Genomic DNA, 14,592 nt, shown 5'->3' on the forward strand with positions numbered 1-14,592 from the left:
TAGAGAGTTTGGTTGAGTTACCATCCTTGTGAAGTAAGATAATGTGAGAGATTTTCCAGAGAGATGGGATGGAGCCTTCAGTAATGGTTCTATTAATTAGGATGGAAATGGGATAGGCAAGTACTTTTGCTGCAGTTTGCAGGTATTAAGCTGGTAGAAGATCAGCTGAGGGGGTACATGGTTTAAGTTTGTGAAGTAGGGTGTAGATGAGGGATGTACAAACTGATTTTAAATGAAAGGTAGGAGGTATCCTAGCTAATGAGGATGGGAGAGTTGAGCTAAGAGTTGGTAAGGTGTTAGCTATATCTATCTATCTATCTATCTATATATATATATATATATATATATATATATACGTGAATATTTGTGTGTACACATAATTATATACTTTCATAAGTTATATTTTCCATGTAAAATACTTCCTTCAACAACAATTGCAAACCCTTCAGCAACTACAAAATAATAGGCATATTATTATATTTACATAAAAATATATAAAAAAATATGTATACATTAATAACAAAACAAATGCAAAACAGTTTAACTTATAGCCCATTTTCTAAGTACAATAATGCCTTCCAAGGTGGGCATTACAGGAAAATAACAGATCTTTCATGGGTGGGGAAGCCCTGTCCTTGTAGAATGCTACCTCACCACTCCCCCTGGGTGTTCCATTATTTCCCTGTCATGCCTGCACTGTTGGACACTGTTGTTTGTTTAAGAGGAAAACTAAGTAGAAGATTGTGAGTGATTCTAGGTCAAAATGAGCAAATAGTTAAAAAGGGGGCCTAGACAGACTGTGTCAGTAGTCATAAGCACTTGTTGGAAAATGCCCCAGAGGATTTTGGAGAAGTTTATGTGTAAAAGAAAGATTGTCCAGAGGCCTGAGCATCCACTGTGAGATGGAATAACCCTAAAAATAGGAAGTATTATTGGAAGTCCCACTACTGAACTTTGAGCTTTACTTGAAACAGATACTGAATGTTGTGATGCTTCCATTCATAAGTGACAGACTTTATTTGCTGTAAATATTGTAAACAGTCAGCACTTGAAAGACCTTTATTTTGTCAAAGAGCACATTACATTTTTCTGGTGAAGTTAGTGAACTGTTTATTTTCCCCTATGCATGTACGCATGTATATATATATATATATATATATATATATATATATATATATATATATATATATATATATGTGTGTGTGTGTGTGTGTGTGTGTGTGCAAATATATGTATGTATATATGTTTACACATATAAATGTGCATGTGTTATTCTTTTTTGTGTTTGTAATTAGAAACAGTGATCCAGAATATACACTAGCATATTGCACCCCCCCCAAAAAAAGACTGTGACTTTACTTAAAGGCAGAATATGATTTGCCTTGGAGATAGTTGGGATTTTTTAGTGGAGTGGTTTTCAATCTGGAGCAGAGAGCTATGAATAAACACAAAAGCACAGCATATATGGACAAGGAAACAGTGTATGACAATCTGAATCCATTCATGAAATATATAAATATGAATCTCAAGAGATCTACTTCATTATGTTGAATCCTTAAGAACCAAATCATAGTATATTGAAAATATAATCCAAAAGCAGCTGGCCTACTACAGGTGTTTGTGCACTAGTAGCTTGCAACACACCTGCTTCCTGCTACTTCCTCAAAAAAGCGAGTGCTTAAAATTATATGTCCCTACCAGAATCTAAACTCTAACTCTAAAACTCCCATTTAGTTCCCAGCCTGATTCCTTGCTCCTTTACCCTAAGCCTCAACTCCTCCCTCTGTAAACTTAAAGTCTCTGATTGCTCCCTAAATCTAAAACTCCAACCCCCACCACCTCAACCTAAACTCCTGTTATTGCTCCCTAACCCTATAATCCCCCTTCTGCTCCATAAAACTAAAACTCTGCTCCCACTCCCTAATTTTAAAATACCCATCTTGCTCCCTAACCTTAAAACTCCCGTCATGTTCCCTAACCATAAAATCCCTCCCCCATTTCCTAAGTCTGAAATCATGCTCCCTCCTCATGCCTGCTTGCCCAAACTCACATTCGAGTTCCAGTGCAAGATGTAACCTACATGAACTACAAGGTGCTCAGGTCCCTGGCTTTGATAAAGTGGTTTTTGAATGTTTGGGACTCGAGCTCCTGTAAAGGTCCCTTAAAATCCAAATACTGTATAGCAATTTCAGAATTATATGATGATATTGCTCTGACTGGTAGCTTTGATTAGTAGCATATAGTTGTTTGTCTCTCTGCTTTTCCTGGTTGGGGATCACCACAGTGGAACTCCGGTCTGCTAATGATTGGCAGTTGTTTTTTTTTATGGTGTTGAGTTGCCAGCCCGATGCCCAACCTTCAACGAAGGCACACCCATTCAACGCATGTCTTTCGAATGCCCACTCGACCGCGGGGAGGACATGCAGACTCCACGCAGAAGGCACTCCCAACCCAAGCCGAGAATCGAACGAGAGAACCTCTTGCTGTGAGGCAACAACGCTACCACTGCACCACCGCGGAATACCCTGATTAGTAGCATATAGAAACTTTTTAAATAACCTGAAATTGCATCAGCTTTTTAAAAGACTGACACAAAGATGGATACATAAGACACAACCACCATGTAAATAATGTTTTTTACTTATGCAGTAGTGTACTCTATATTATAATTAACAAGTTTTGTTTGTCTCTTGTTTTTTTTTTTTTTTTTTTTGATTTTCTAACAACCAGCTATGTCCAGACATTTTTCAGAGCTGTTTGTTACTTTTTCTACTGTGCACCTGCTGGCCAATAAGCCACAACTATCATCACCTATTACTCTATACTTACCATCTCAAAACTCTGGAATTCTATCCCACTTGTACTTAAACTGATAGACAAATGCATACATTTCAAAACCTAGCTCAAGCAACACCTAAATAACAACTGACTGTTTGTGCTCCATACTTCTTTAATCCAACCAATGTAATTATCACAGGTCAACTCTACTCTCTCAGAACAATCTTAGATGACCCTCTTATGCAGATTATATTTCTCTCTCTTACCTTTCTCCTGTCTCCAACCATCTTCTACATATCCTTGTATACTCAACTTCCCCTAACCACCTTCCACATATCCTTGTATACTCAACTTTCACTAACCACCTTCCAAATATCCTTGTATGCTCAACTTCCACTAACCACCTTCTACATATCTTTGTATACTCAGCTTCCACTAACCACCTTCTACATATCCTTGTATACTCAACTTCCACTAACTACCGTCTACATATCTTTGCATACTCAACTTCCACTAACCACTTTCTGCATATCCTTGTATACTTAACTTCCACTAACCACCTTCTACATATCTTTGTATACTCAACTTCCACTAACCACCTTCTACATATCCTTGTATACTCAACTTCCACTAACCACCTTCTACATATCTTTGCATACTCAACTTCCACTAACCACCTTCTGCATATCTTCGCATACTCAACTTCCACTAACCACTTTCTACATATCCTTGTATACTCAACTTCCACTAGCCACCTTCTACATATCTTTGAATACTCATCTTCCTACTTTTTCTCTTGTACCTTCACACCACCTACTTTTCTCTCTTTCCTCCACATTACGTACTCATTTCTTCACTTTATATTATTTTTTTCTGTCACACCTACATATCACTTACTTTTATCTCTGTCCTCCTCATTACATATACTTTCCTCCCTATTTGATTAATTATTTTACAGAACTTCCTACATTTCACTAATTTATTCCCATAAATATTTTACTTGATATATAATTTCATCCCTTTATACTATCTTCACCTGCACCTTTCTACTCACGTCCATAGACTGTAAAGGATTTCTGTAAATTCCTTATCATCTTCACATTCACCACTGTTTCTATGTCTAATGAATCTAATATATTTTGGTAACACCATTGTTTAATTTTAACAGTGTCTCTCAATTTTCTATTGCTATCAATATGTCTATAAACAATGGTTAAAGCTATATACAAACACATTGACATACTGTACTAAAAGTGAAACTGTAGAAACTGAACTAGCATTGTAAAATATTTCTGTAGTCTATGCTTCTAACTTATATAAATATAGATATATAAAATATATTTTATATAGAGCCTTCCCAAGCCTCCACTGAAAATGAGTTTCTTATCCACTCAGACTTACCCAGTCAAACAAAAACAGATATAAACAGATAAGTAAATAAATAATAAATTAATTGCTCTTTATGGAGGAAAAACATGACCATGTCATGGGTGCCCTCCAGGCAGCCTTCCAAGAGTTTTTTCCTGGAAGCCTTACCATTTCTCAGTACATCTTGACAAGCTGGCAGAGGTTGAGCATGTAAATGGGCTGTGTAATGGCTTATCAATAACTTCTATCAATAGCCCAACTCCTCTCGAATGCAACATTTGTGTCAATCTTCTATTTCCAGTGGGGTTGTAGCCAAAGTGCTTGTCCTGAGTCACAAGGCTTCAACTCTCCCTCCACCCCCCAGAGGAAGTGTGCAGGTGTTGTCTAATCATTCCAGTCATCTGCTTCAGTATCCAGGATGCTAATTAAATGCAAGACATCTGGGTCATAATGAGGACTTTGTCACTCTATTAAATGGAACGGGCTTTACATGTTTAAGGCTATCCATACTCTCTGTATACTTTACCTTAATGTCTCTTGACATATGCCATTGCTGGAAAAGTTCCCAGGCAGGTGCCATGTGACTGATCTTCACAGGTGTGAGTCCGACAGCATTAATTACTGAAGTGTGAAATGTATTGCATTCATACTAAGGTGAACATTGTTGTACATCTGAGGATTTCCCTTACTTCAAGGCACAGTGATCTTGGTGTTAGTGTCTGTAAGTAGTAGAGGTGTGGGGGGTAGTCTTCTTGCAAAAAAAATGTTTTAAACAGCATTACACTGAATTTTCATATTCACTGTTAGTTTTCTTTTTAATTTCTGCAAGTCTTTTGGGTTTCTAATACCATGACATTCCTAAGTCAAAGTACGACTAAAGTTCATGAAATTAGTATTCTTTCAATCTTTGATGTCAGCCAGAAGTGCTCTTCGCAGTACCCACACTGTGCCCAGTAATGCCACCTTCTCCAGTTCATATGGAGTTACATGCATTGGTAACATATCTAAATACAATTGTAGATTCTTTTTTATAAGACCCGTTGCTCCTACTACTACTACTACTGGAACTGTCTGGGTGTCTTTCTTCTTTATTTCTGTCTGCAAATTATGGTATTTTACGACTTTGTGTCTCTCTGTACATAAGACACTGTAGTCACTGGGTGTGGTGATTTCAACAATCAATACTACCTTTGTCTTCTTTTCATGGACTACTATATCTGGTTTTCTTGCACCTGTTTTTGAACTGTTTGTAGTGGGTTATCCCATGTAATATAAACTTCATCATTTTCTGTAATGCTTTGTGGCTCATGTTTCCAATGTTTTTCAACTACTTCAATATTATAATGTTTGTACAATCCCCAGTGCAACAGTCTTGCCACATTATTATGCCTTTCAGTATACAGTCCTTCTGCCATTAGTATATCACACCCAGCAACAAGACGGGTGAATGTTTCCAGTTCTGTTTTACAAAACCTACATTTGTTTGTTTCTCCCACATGTTCAATAGACTTTGTAAACCAATATGAGCATAGTCCACTATATTGGGCCACCAATATTAACCTTTGGTCTTTTGGTTAAAATTCACCTCTCCTTAACTATTCCTGTATTCATTCCTAATCAACATGAGGTTGTTCCAAGAGTTTTCTATACTTGCAACTATATTGATGCATTTTACACATTTTTTGCCTTCTCAGCTGATCCTTTACCTCATATTCATTCTTTAGTTTTTTTGTCACATTCAGTTGCTGCCTGATGTTTATCTACTTCTGGTTTGATTTCCATTCCTGCTTGACATGGATATGCTTCTGCAAAACTAAGTAGGGAAGCCATCTTAGGCTTATTCTTCTCATGTTTTAAAACTTTCACTATGTTTGGTTCTTGTGAGGTCATCAGATATGTACTATAATTGCAGCTCTATACATGTAATCATCTTTGAGGAGGAGCATACGTCCTTCAGAATGAGGAATATATAGTTCGGTAAGCAATAATTTTTACAAATCATTTAATAACCATGGAGCATCCTTCTTGTTTTCTGTCTAACCAATCCAACACCTTTTGGGGCCTATCACTCCAAAACTACATTAGGACAGGAAGAGCAAATTAGTTTATTGCTTGGACTTTGTTCCTAGATGACAGTGCTGTTTTCAGTAAATTTTAGTCTTCAAAAATATTCCTTACTAAGTTTTATTCACATTCTCTAATGTTTTACTGCTGATCCTTCTTCAGTTCCCAAGTATTTATACACTTCCTCTTGCTCAAGTTCTTTTATATCACATTCTTGTCCCAAACTGATGTTTTCCTGGCGCTGCAGTTTTCCTGCTTTAAAGTTGCTTTTGCACATTTATCAAATGACATTCTTATCTCATCTGAAAAAGTTTTGACCACTCACACTTGTGCTTTCAGATCCTCATCTGATGAGCTATACAGTTTTAAATCATACACAAAAAGAAGATGAGAAGTCTTTATACTTTGTTGTTTTCTGGGAGCTATATTGTAGCCATGACCTAAGTTGTTAAGTAGACAGCTTAATTGGTTAAGGACTGGACAAAAGAGCAGTGGTGACAAAGAGTCACCCTGGAATATCCTTCTTTGATTTTGTTTTATCCCTGGAATAATAATTTGTCCTTTACCATAGTTTAACTGCAATGTGTTTTGCCACTGTTTCATGGTCCCTGCAATCTAATCGATCAGTGTAGTATGTATCCTATGCATTTTAAGCACTTTTTTATCCACGGATGTAGGATGCTTTTTTGTAATCTATCCATCCCATACTTAGATTCTTCCCTTTTTTTACAGTTCTCTATTATGACTTAATTTAACAACAGATGATCCTTTGTTCCATATAACTTTTTTTGTTACCCTTTTATTCTATTGCCATGATTGAGTTTTCTTCTGAATGACTATAAACTCTGTTGGCATCAATTCCAGTATATAGTTTATACATCGTTGTCGGTCTACAGTTTTCAGGATAGCTTGCAGGTTTGCTCTTAAGTAGGAGTATTGTTTTTCCTGTTGTTAACCAGGTTGGTATTTGTTTGGGGTGTGCATATAAATAGTTCTTACTCATGGCTAAATCTTCATGTAAGATGTAAATACTTTTAGCAAGAAGTTAAGAACTGCATCTGGGTCTGGGGTTTTCAATTTAGGAGCTCTTATTAACTTTGTTCAATTTCTCTGGCTATTACTTCATCCCATTTCATATCTTGCAAATTTGAACTTTTTATTCTTTCTTTCACTTCTTCTATCCATTTAGCATCTTGGTTATGTTCCACAGGATCTTCACAGATATTTCTCCAAAACATATCTATGTCTTCTTTTTTGGTGGTATTTCAATTCCTTTTGCCTTGCTCCCCAATTCTCTATTAAACTTTTTTGGGTCATCAATAAATTGATTATTATGTACTTTTCCTTTATATTTATCTGCATATCTTTTAAGTTTTCCTGTCTGTGCCGATATTTTTAGTTTATGATTTGCTATAGTGAACAATAGAGCCTGATCTGTTCTGATACTGGGCATTGCTTTTATCACATCCATCTTTCTGAGTATTTTTTTGATATGTTCCCTCTTCTATGCTCTTCTAACAGTGACACTTCTTGTCTTAAATTGCTTTATAGTTTTCTCTATTCGATACTATCATGATGACATTTGATTTCTCCCCTTCCTTTTTCTTACTGTCCTGTGTTTTGGTGGTAAGACTTTATCTGTTATTAATTTAGCTGCACAGCAATGCATCCTATTTGCTTCTGTTATATCGCATAAATCTCTATGAACAGTCCAAATTACTGTGTTTGTCTGTTTTATCAAACTTCTATCTTTTGGGTTTTATTGACTTTCTGTAGTCTATTTCTTTCATTGATCTTAATATGTCTGCCCATCTCTATTAAATCAAGCAACTCTTCTCTTATATCATTTTCTTCTAAACTGAAGGCAAATTCTTTGTTCCCCACTTCCTTTGAGCATTCTACAGAAACTTGCAGAGCATCTTCCTGTGGCACATTCTCTTCAGTTTCATCCTGTGTCATCTGTTGCTCTTTCATATGGGAACTCACTGGTTTATCACTCCACAACATTGATTGTATCAGAGTAATCATAGTTTCCTGTTTCTTCCCTTGCTGTGCAACTCCAATTGAACTTTTATACTGGTTTCCTACTGAAGGCTCCAAAGGATCTTCATAGGGCAACTGATGAGATGTTTCTCACTCCACTGGTTTCTTCTTAATTTGGGGATCCATTGCTCTATCCAGCTGTGATGTTATCAGAGTTAGATTTTCTACACTAAATCTTTGACTTTGCAGGTACTCCATAGTCTCAGTTTCTATTTCTTTAATGTCTCCATTATTAATCCTCTTTTCTACTTTTCCTCTTTGATTTCTTATTTTTTTGAACTGTAAAATGTTCCTTGTCCTTATGCCTTTGCCTATATTTCTCGTCAAATATCTTTGGTGCTGCTTTTTTGTATTGATTAGTTTTGCTTTCTCCTTTGCATAAATATTGTACTATATTAAATATCTTTTTCTTTCACATGTCCATATTTCTTCTTCATATGTCTTCTGTTTGATATGTATTTGTACTTACATATTTCAAGTTCCAAGAATATGTTTTAAGGTCTCAGGTTCTTTTTAAAGGCCCTCCCTCAGCTTATGTTATCGAAACAGTTGAATATTAAATAAATAGATATATAAAGAAATACAATGTAATGACAAAACTGGATGCCATGCACTAATACTGTACATTTTAAGTAGTATATACCATAAATGTCAGAATTATGTAGTTTACAGTATTTCTTCAAATCTTTAAGAACAAATTTTACATATTCTGTGATGTAAAGTGGTTGTACAATGCATTTGTAAAGACTTGTAGCAAGTTGTGTTGTACTGAAAGAAAACTACAGTTGAAGCCAGCAAATGCAGTATAGTTCAACTAAAATTATGCTAAAAAGGAATACAATATATATGATGGTAGTGATGGCAGTTGTATAGTCTTTAAAGGTGTTTTCCTCACAGCCACAAGGTACGGGATTTAATTCTCACATTTGAAATGGACATTGGCTTAAAACATTTAGGGGCAAGATTCAAGATTCCCCTTACACTTACCCCCCTACTCTTTTTAATGAACTGTTAAGCCATAGAAGTCCTATAGGAGTTGAAGTCAGATTAGCATGCTTAAGGAGTGTTCTTTCAGGATCTTAACTGATACTTAAATCCTAGCCTTTAAAGATAAATATTTTTTATTTTTTTTAAATAGTTAAGTTTAAATAGTTAAGAAATATGTAGACATAAACCTACACAGTTACACACACACACACACACACACACACACACACACACACACACACTGGATGTCATATCAGTGAAACCATATTTCTCCTGATATATTTACAACAGGCAAAATCCCATGCTAAGGGGAATCTTTAATCGTGCCTTCTGTTTTAGCATTACTTCAAATCCTTGAACCCCGTACAGCCATTTACTTTGAAAGATTAGGCTAGCATATTGATGTTTTATTTAATTACAGCATTATTCTTCAAGTAAGTAATACAGCAAGTAATAAGAGAATAAATTAGGTATATTTGAAAGGGATAGAACATTAAACCACTAAGCACTTTAGAAATATTCTCATATACCTGTTCTATGATTTTCATTGTCAAGTCAGTTACTGGTGTAAACAGAATCTGCCCATGTAGCAGGAGGTTCATATATTTCCAAGCAGTCTTGCCATTAGGAGAGTTGACCACATTGCGGTAGAGATTCACACAGAATGGAGCTATGGGAAACCAATGAAAGACAGCTTTAGATAAAAGGTGAATAACAACTACAACAGTATATTTTATCAAAGGAATTGGAAGCAGATGCATGATATTTGGTACCATGTGTGTGTGTGTGTGTGTGTGTGTGTGTGTGTGTGTGTGTGTGTGTGTGTGTGTGTGTGTGTGTGTGTGTGTGTGTGTGTTTGTGTGTGTGTATAGAGGATAAATACCGGATAAAATTCATTAATTCTGACTTAAATACAATGAATTGCAAAACATTGAAACACCACTACTAGTTATATATACCAACTTTTAGACTGCATAAAAGTGAGTTGTTGAATGCCATCCAAGAAATTAAATGTACCCTGTATATATCTATATCTATATCTATATATATATATATATATATATATATATATATATATATATATATATATATATATATATATATATATATATATGTGTACATGTGCATTGTTACAGATTATCGTTGCACTGGTGGTTGTGTGGCTTAAGTGCAAGAATTTATTGTGCAGTGAGTTTCAGAGAAATGTACTGTATTTTGCAAGCTGGTGGTGCACTTTTCAGGGTTATTTCTCCTCTTCAACACTGTGTGTTTTTGCTAATTTAAACTGTTTGCAACTGTTTAACACCTACTTTAAGCTGTTTTTATTGTTTGTGACTGCATTTTTTCCACTACCTCTTTATAGCACTTGAACAATTTATAGCATAGACTAGATTCAGACTTGCTGATCAAGACTGTGTGGCATTTTCTGAGCAAAAAAGACAGCCATCTTACATTAAAAGGGCTCTCCTGCACCCTTGTGGCAGAAGAGTGTAGCAAAGAACCCATCTGAGTTGGGGATTGTTGAAACAAGGCTCAGTCTTGGGCTTTCCTATTGGTTGGAATGCTTTAAAACTCTTTTACTTAGCTGCTATTTAAACAGCATTTGCACATAGCTGAACACCACACAATGGGGGTTAGCACTGCTGTGTATAGACACAAATGTTTAAAAAGTCGAATTTTCCTATATATCTGCTAGGGAACCCTCCTAGCTTCTCCGCTTCTCAGTGAGCAATGCAGTTGCACACTGCTGCTCAGAGATTAACCCAGCTGTGCTTATTGAGCTGCTGCTGCATGTTTCTACTCCTAAACCTCTCATACATTAGCTGATTTTAATAGTTCTACAACAGAACCCAGTCCATCTTGCCCACTCTCCACCAATTATTACATAATACACCTGTCAAAGTGGAAGGTCAGTTTCCCACAAATTCTCCAGCCAGCCAGATTGACGTGGGCATCCTGAGGCAATGTAGCAATTTCCTCATGTATACAGACAAGCTACTACTCCTAAAACATTCAAATGCAATATGTGAGAGATGCATCTACAGTGTATTATGAATCTGGAATCAATGTTCTATCTCTGTCACATAACAACAAATCAAATACCAAGCAGGTTATTAGCACACACACTCCAACTCCCACACATACCAAGCACATGACACGTAAACTTCCATATGGGAGGTACTCAGTAGAAATATACCAAAAGAGCAAAGACCTCCAAAGCGCAAACCTTCTGCACACAATATGGTCTCAACAGAGCCCACTATACATAATAGCACACACATCAGTGTCTCACCCAATATGCCCCTAAGGCAAAACATATCTAAACCAAATGTCTTGGTCATAGGTGACTCCAAAGTGATACACACAGATGTCCCCCTCACTAGGCTGGACAAGCAGAAGGTCACAGTCAGCTGCCTGTCTGATGTCAGGATTTGCCACAACACGCACGCACTCAGATCTCTCAACAACAAGTACTGTTATGACTCTGTCATAGTCCATGTTGGAGTGAATGACTTGAGCTGTACATCACTGGACTATAGGAAGAGAGATATGATGGAGCTTTCCCATTATGTGTCCCAGGCATGTATGTCCATAGCCCTAAGCAGCATTCTTCCCTCACCCAGAATGATGCCACAATACAAACAAAAAAAATTATTGATTTCAACAACTGGCTTAGCTTCTGGTGTCAGTCCAGGGGGATCCAGTAACTGACAGCCTGGGATGATATGGTCAAAAGACCAAGCTGCTTTGCCAGAGATGGTCTTCAACTGTTGCCTCTAGGCTTTAGGTTGCTGAAAAAGGTACTTGCTTCCCCTACAGTGCCTTTTTTAGGGAATGTCATAAGAACAAAATTCCCGATGTAAAAATACCCCCCAGAAACAAACTCAAGGTTATGCTGCTTAATGCTAGGAGTCTAAATAAAAAACTGCACTCATTTGAAGCACTTCTCACCCTGGAAGATGCTGATGTCTGTGCAGCCACAGAGACATGGTTCAAGATTTTAGACAGTACCTCAGCCATGCAGGGCTACAATGCCTTCCACACAGTCAGACCACACAACAAATGTGAAAAAAACAAGGAAGGAGGAGTATCCGTCTTCATTAAGGACATATACACCTCTAGACTCATTTAACAGTATGACTCCCTAGATTTACTCCAAGTCCAACTAACAGTAGGAAAGACCCCCCTTCACATCATTGTTAGCTACAGGTCCCTTACCATGAATCACGAAAACCACGTGACGCAGCCAACTTGGACCTACTTCAGTCACTCTCAGTACAGCCAAACACCCTGGTCATGGGTGACTTTAACTATCCTTCCAATGATTGTGTAACATATATGAGCATAGAAGTGCTTGCCCAAAGGTTCCTGGACTTTGTTAACACAAAATGCTCTGGGGCAGATCAAAAGTACCCTCACAAGGGGATCTAACATTCTTGACATAGTGCTCACCAACATGGAGTATCACTACACCACCCCAGGTGTGGGGCCCTCCCTGGTAAAACTCGACCATAAATCAGTCTTGTTTGAATTAATGATTGTACCCGACCCACTCTCAGGAGCAAAAAGGTTAAAAAATTTCTCCAAAGCAAACTATAGCCTACTGAGTGATGGCATTAATAGCTTCAGACTCCCTGACAACACTGACAGCAATGACCCCTATACTGAGGTGTACACATGTATAAACACCTATATAAATGCATCGACAGAGCTGTACTGGAACGAATCAAGATCTTCATAGAAAAATAAGCCACCCTGGTGGACATCCAGCATAAATAGGTTATATAATAAGAGAAAGAAACTGCTGTCAAAATACAAGAGGGAACAATCGCAGCAAAAGAAGAACTCCCTACAAAACATAAACAATCAGATTAAACATCTTGTAAAGTCCTCTAAAGCTGATTATGGAGCTAAATTAGCATCTGTAGCTAAAGAAATCACAAAGCATTCTTTAGCTATGTCTGAAATGTAAAGGGGAAGGCCCAGCTTTGTGCCAAGCTAGCTGTGGATGGTAACCTTATACTGAACTTGAGGACATTGCCAACCTGCTAGCAGACAGTCTTGATGAAAACTTCACCCCTGTCCCCACCAATCATGTCCCATAACATAGCTGTCACCAGTCCTCTGCTTAGTATCTGCAGAGAGCAGGTCATAGCCACATTCTCCATTGCCAAAAACACAGCCACTATGGGAGCAGACAACATCCCAGGCTGCTTATTAAATGGTCTAAAATAGGAGTTAATGGAACTGCTGAGCACAGTCTTAATCTCAGTCTAAGCAGTGACTTTGCCCCATCTGAGTGAAAAACAGCAAACATAATCCCCTTGCACAAAGGGGGTCCCTCAACCAACCCCAGGAACTACGCACCCATATCCCTAATCAGTCTTATCTGCAAGGCCATGGAGAGAATCATCGTGGATCTTATCAACAAGGACATAGGTGACTTTCAAATTCTTGGCCTGATCCAATTTGGCTTCATTATGGGTGGATCTTGCCTACTAAACCTGGTGGACTTCTTCGAGAATGTCACTAAGGCCCTGGATGAAGGCAAAACAGTACACACTGCCTATCTTGACCTAGCTAAGGCCTTTCACACAATCTCTCACTTAGGCATCATTGAGAAACTCACCCAGCTGGGGTTTAACCCTTACACCACTAGATAGGTTGCCAACTGGCTCAAAAACAAAACATATACAGTCAAAATTGGGGATACCACCTCTACTAGCAAACCTATTACCAGTGGTGTTTCTCAGGGACCTGTGCTAGGGCACCTACTGTTTGGTATCTATTTTTCAGACCTCTAGGTGAAAATAGATGGCCTATGGCTTACCAGGTTTTCAAACTGGGTGAAATCATCAAATCCCCAAAGATATCAACATACTACAAAGTTGGATTACACACACATGATTGGTGTCAAAGCCATGGATTTAAACTATACACAAAAAATGCATTAGTGTCCCCTTAGGCAAAGGAGAATCCCCTAACAATTACAACATTAATATCTCCCCTAAGTTCAAACCCAGTGGTGAGAGGTTAAGGAATACAAGTTGATAGCAGCCTTAACTTTGATCCACTGATGTTCACAGTAGTAAGGAAGATTTTCTATGTTACACACCTCATAGGCAAGGGTATAGCATCCAAAGCTAAGGAGGTTATAACTCCCCTGAACTTGGCTCTCATCTGACCAATAATAGAGTGCAATGCCCACTTCTGTATGTACCTCACTAGACATCTGCAGCAATTGGAGAGACTGCAGAGGTTTCTCACCAAGAAAATTCAGGGCCTACAATACATGATCTACACAGACAGACTGAAGGCCCTATCACTTTCCTTGGTATCGTATACACTGCT

At 37.6% G+C, this 14,592-nt stretch overlaps 1 protein-coding gene across 1 annotated transcript in view; it reads right to left on the minus strand.

The window, feature by feature from the left end:
• ABCA12 (ATP binding cassette subfamily A member 12) overlaps positions 1-14,592 on the minus strand; it is a 793,480-nt gene that overhangs the window by 375,019 nt on the left and 403,869 nt on the right. Inside the window, exon 38 of the mRNA XM_044075367.1 lies at positions 9,771-9,910. Coding sequence (XP_043931302.1) covers positions 9,771-9,910 — 140 coding nt within the window. The remainder of the gene's footprint in view (positions 1-9,770; positions 9,911-14,592) is intronic.

The sequence above is a fragment of the Protopterus annectens genome, chromosome 6.part1 (assembly GCF_019279795.1).
Source record: "Protopterus annectens isolate FY-2018-M chromosome 6.part1, PAN1.0, whole genome shotgun sequence".
In the NCBI taxonomy this organism is placed as follows: domain Eukaryota; kingdom Metazoa; phylum Chordata; order Ceratodontiformes; family Protopteridae; genus Protopterus; species Protopterus annectens.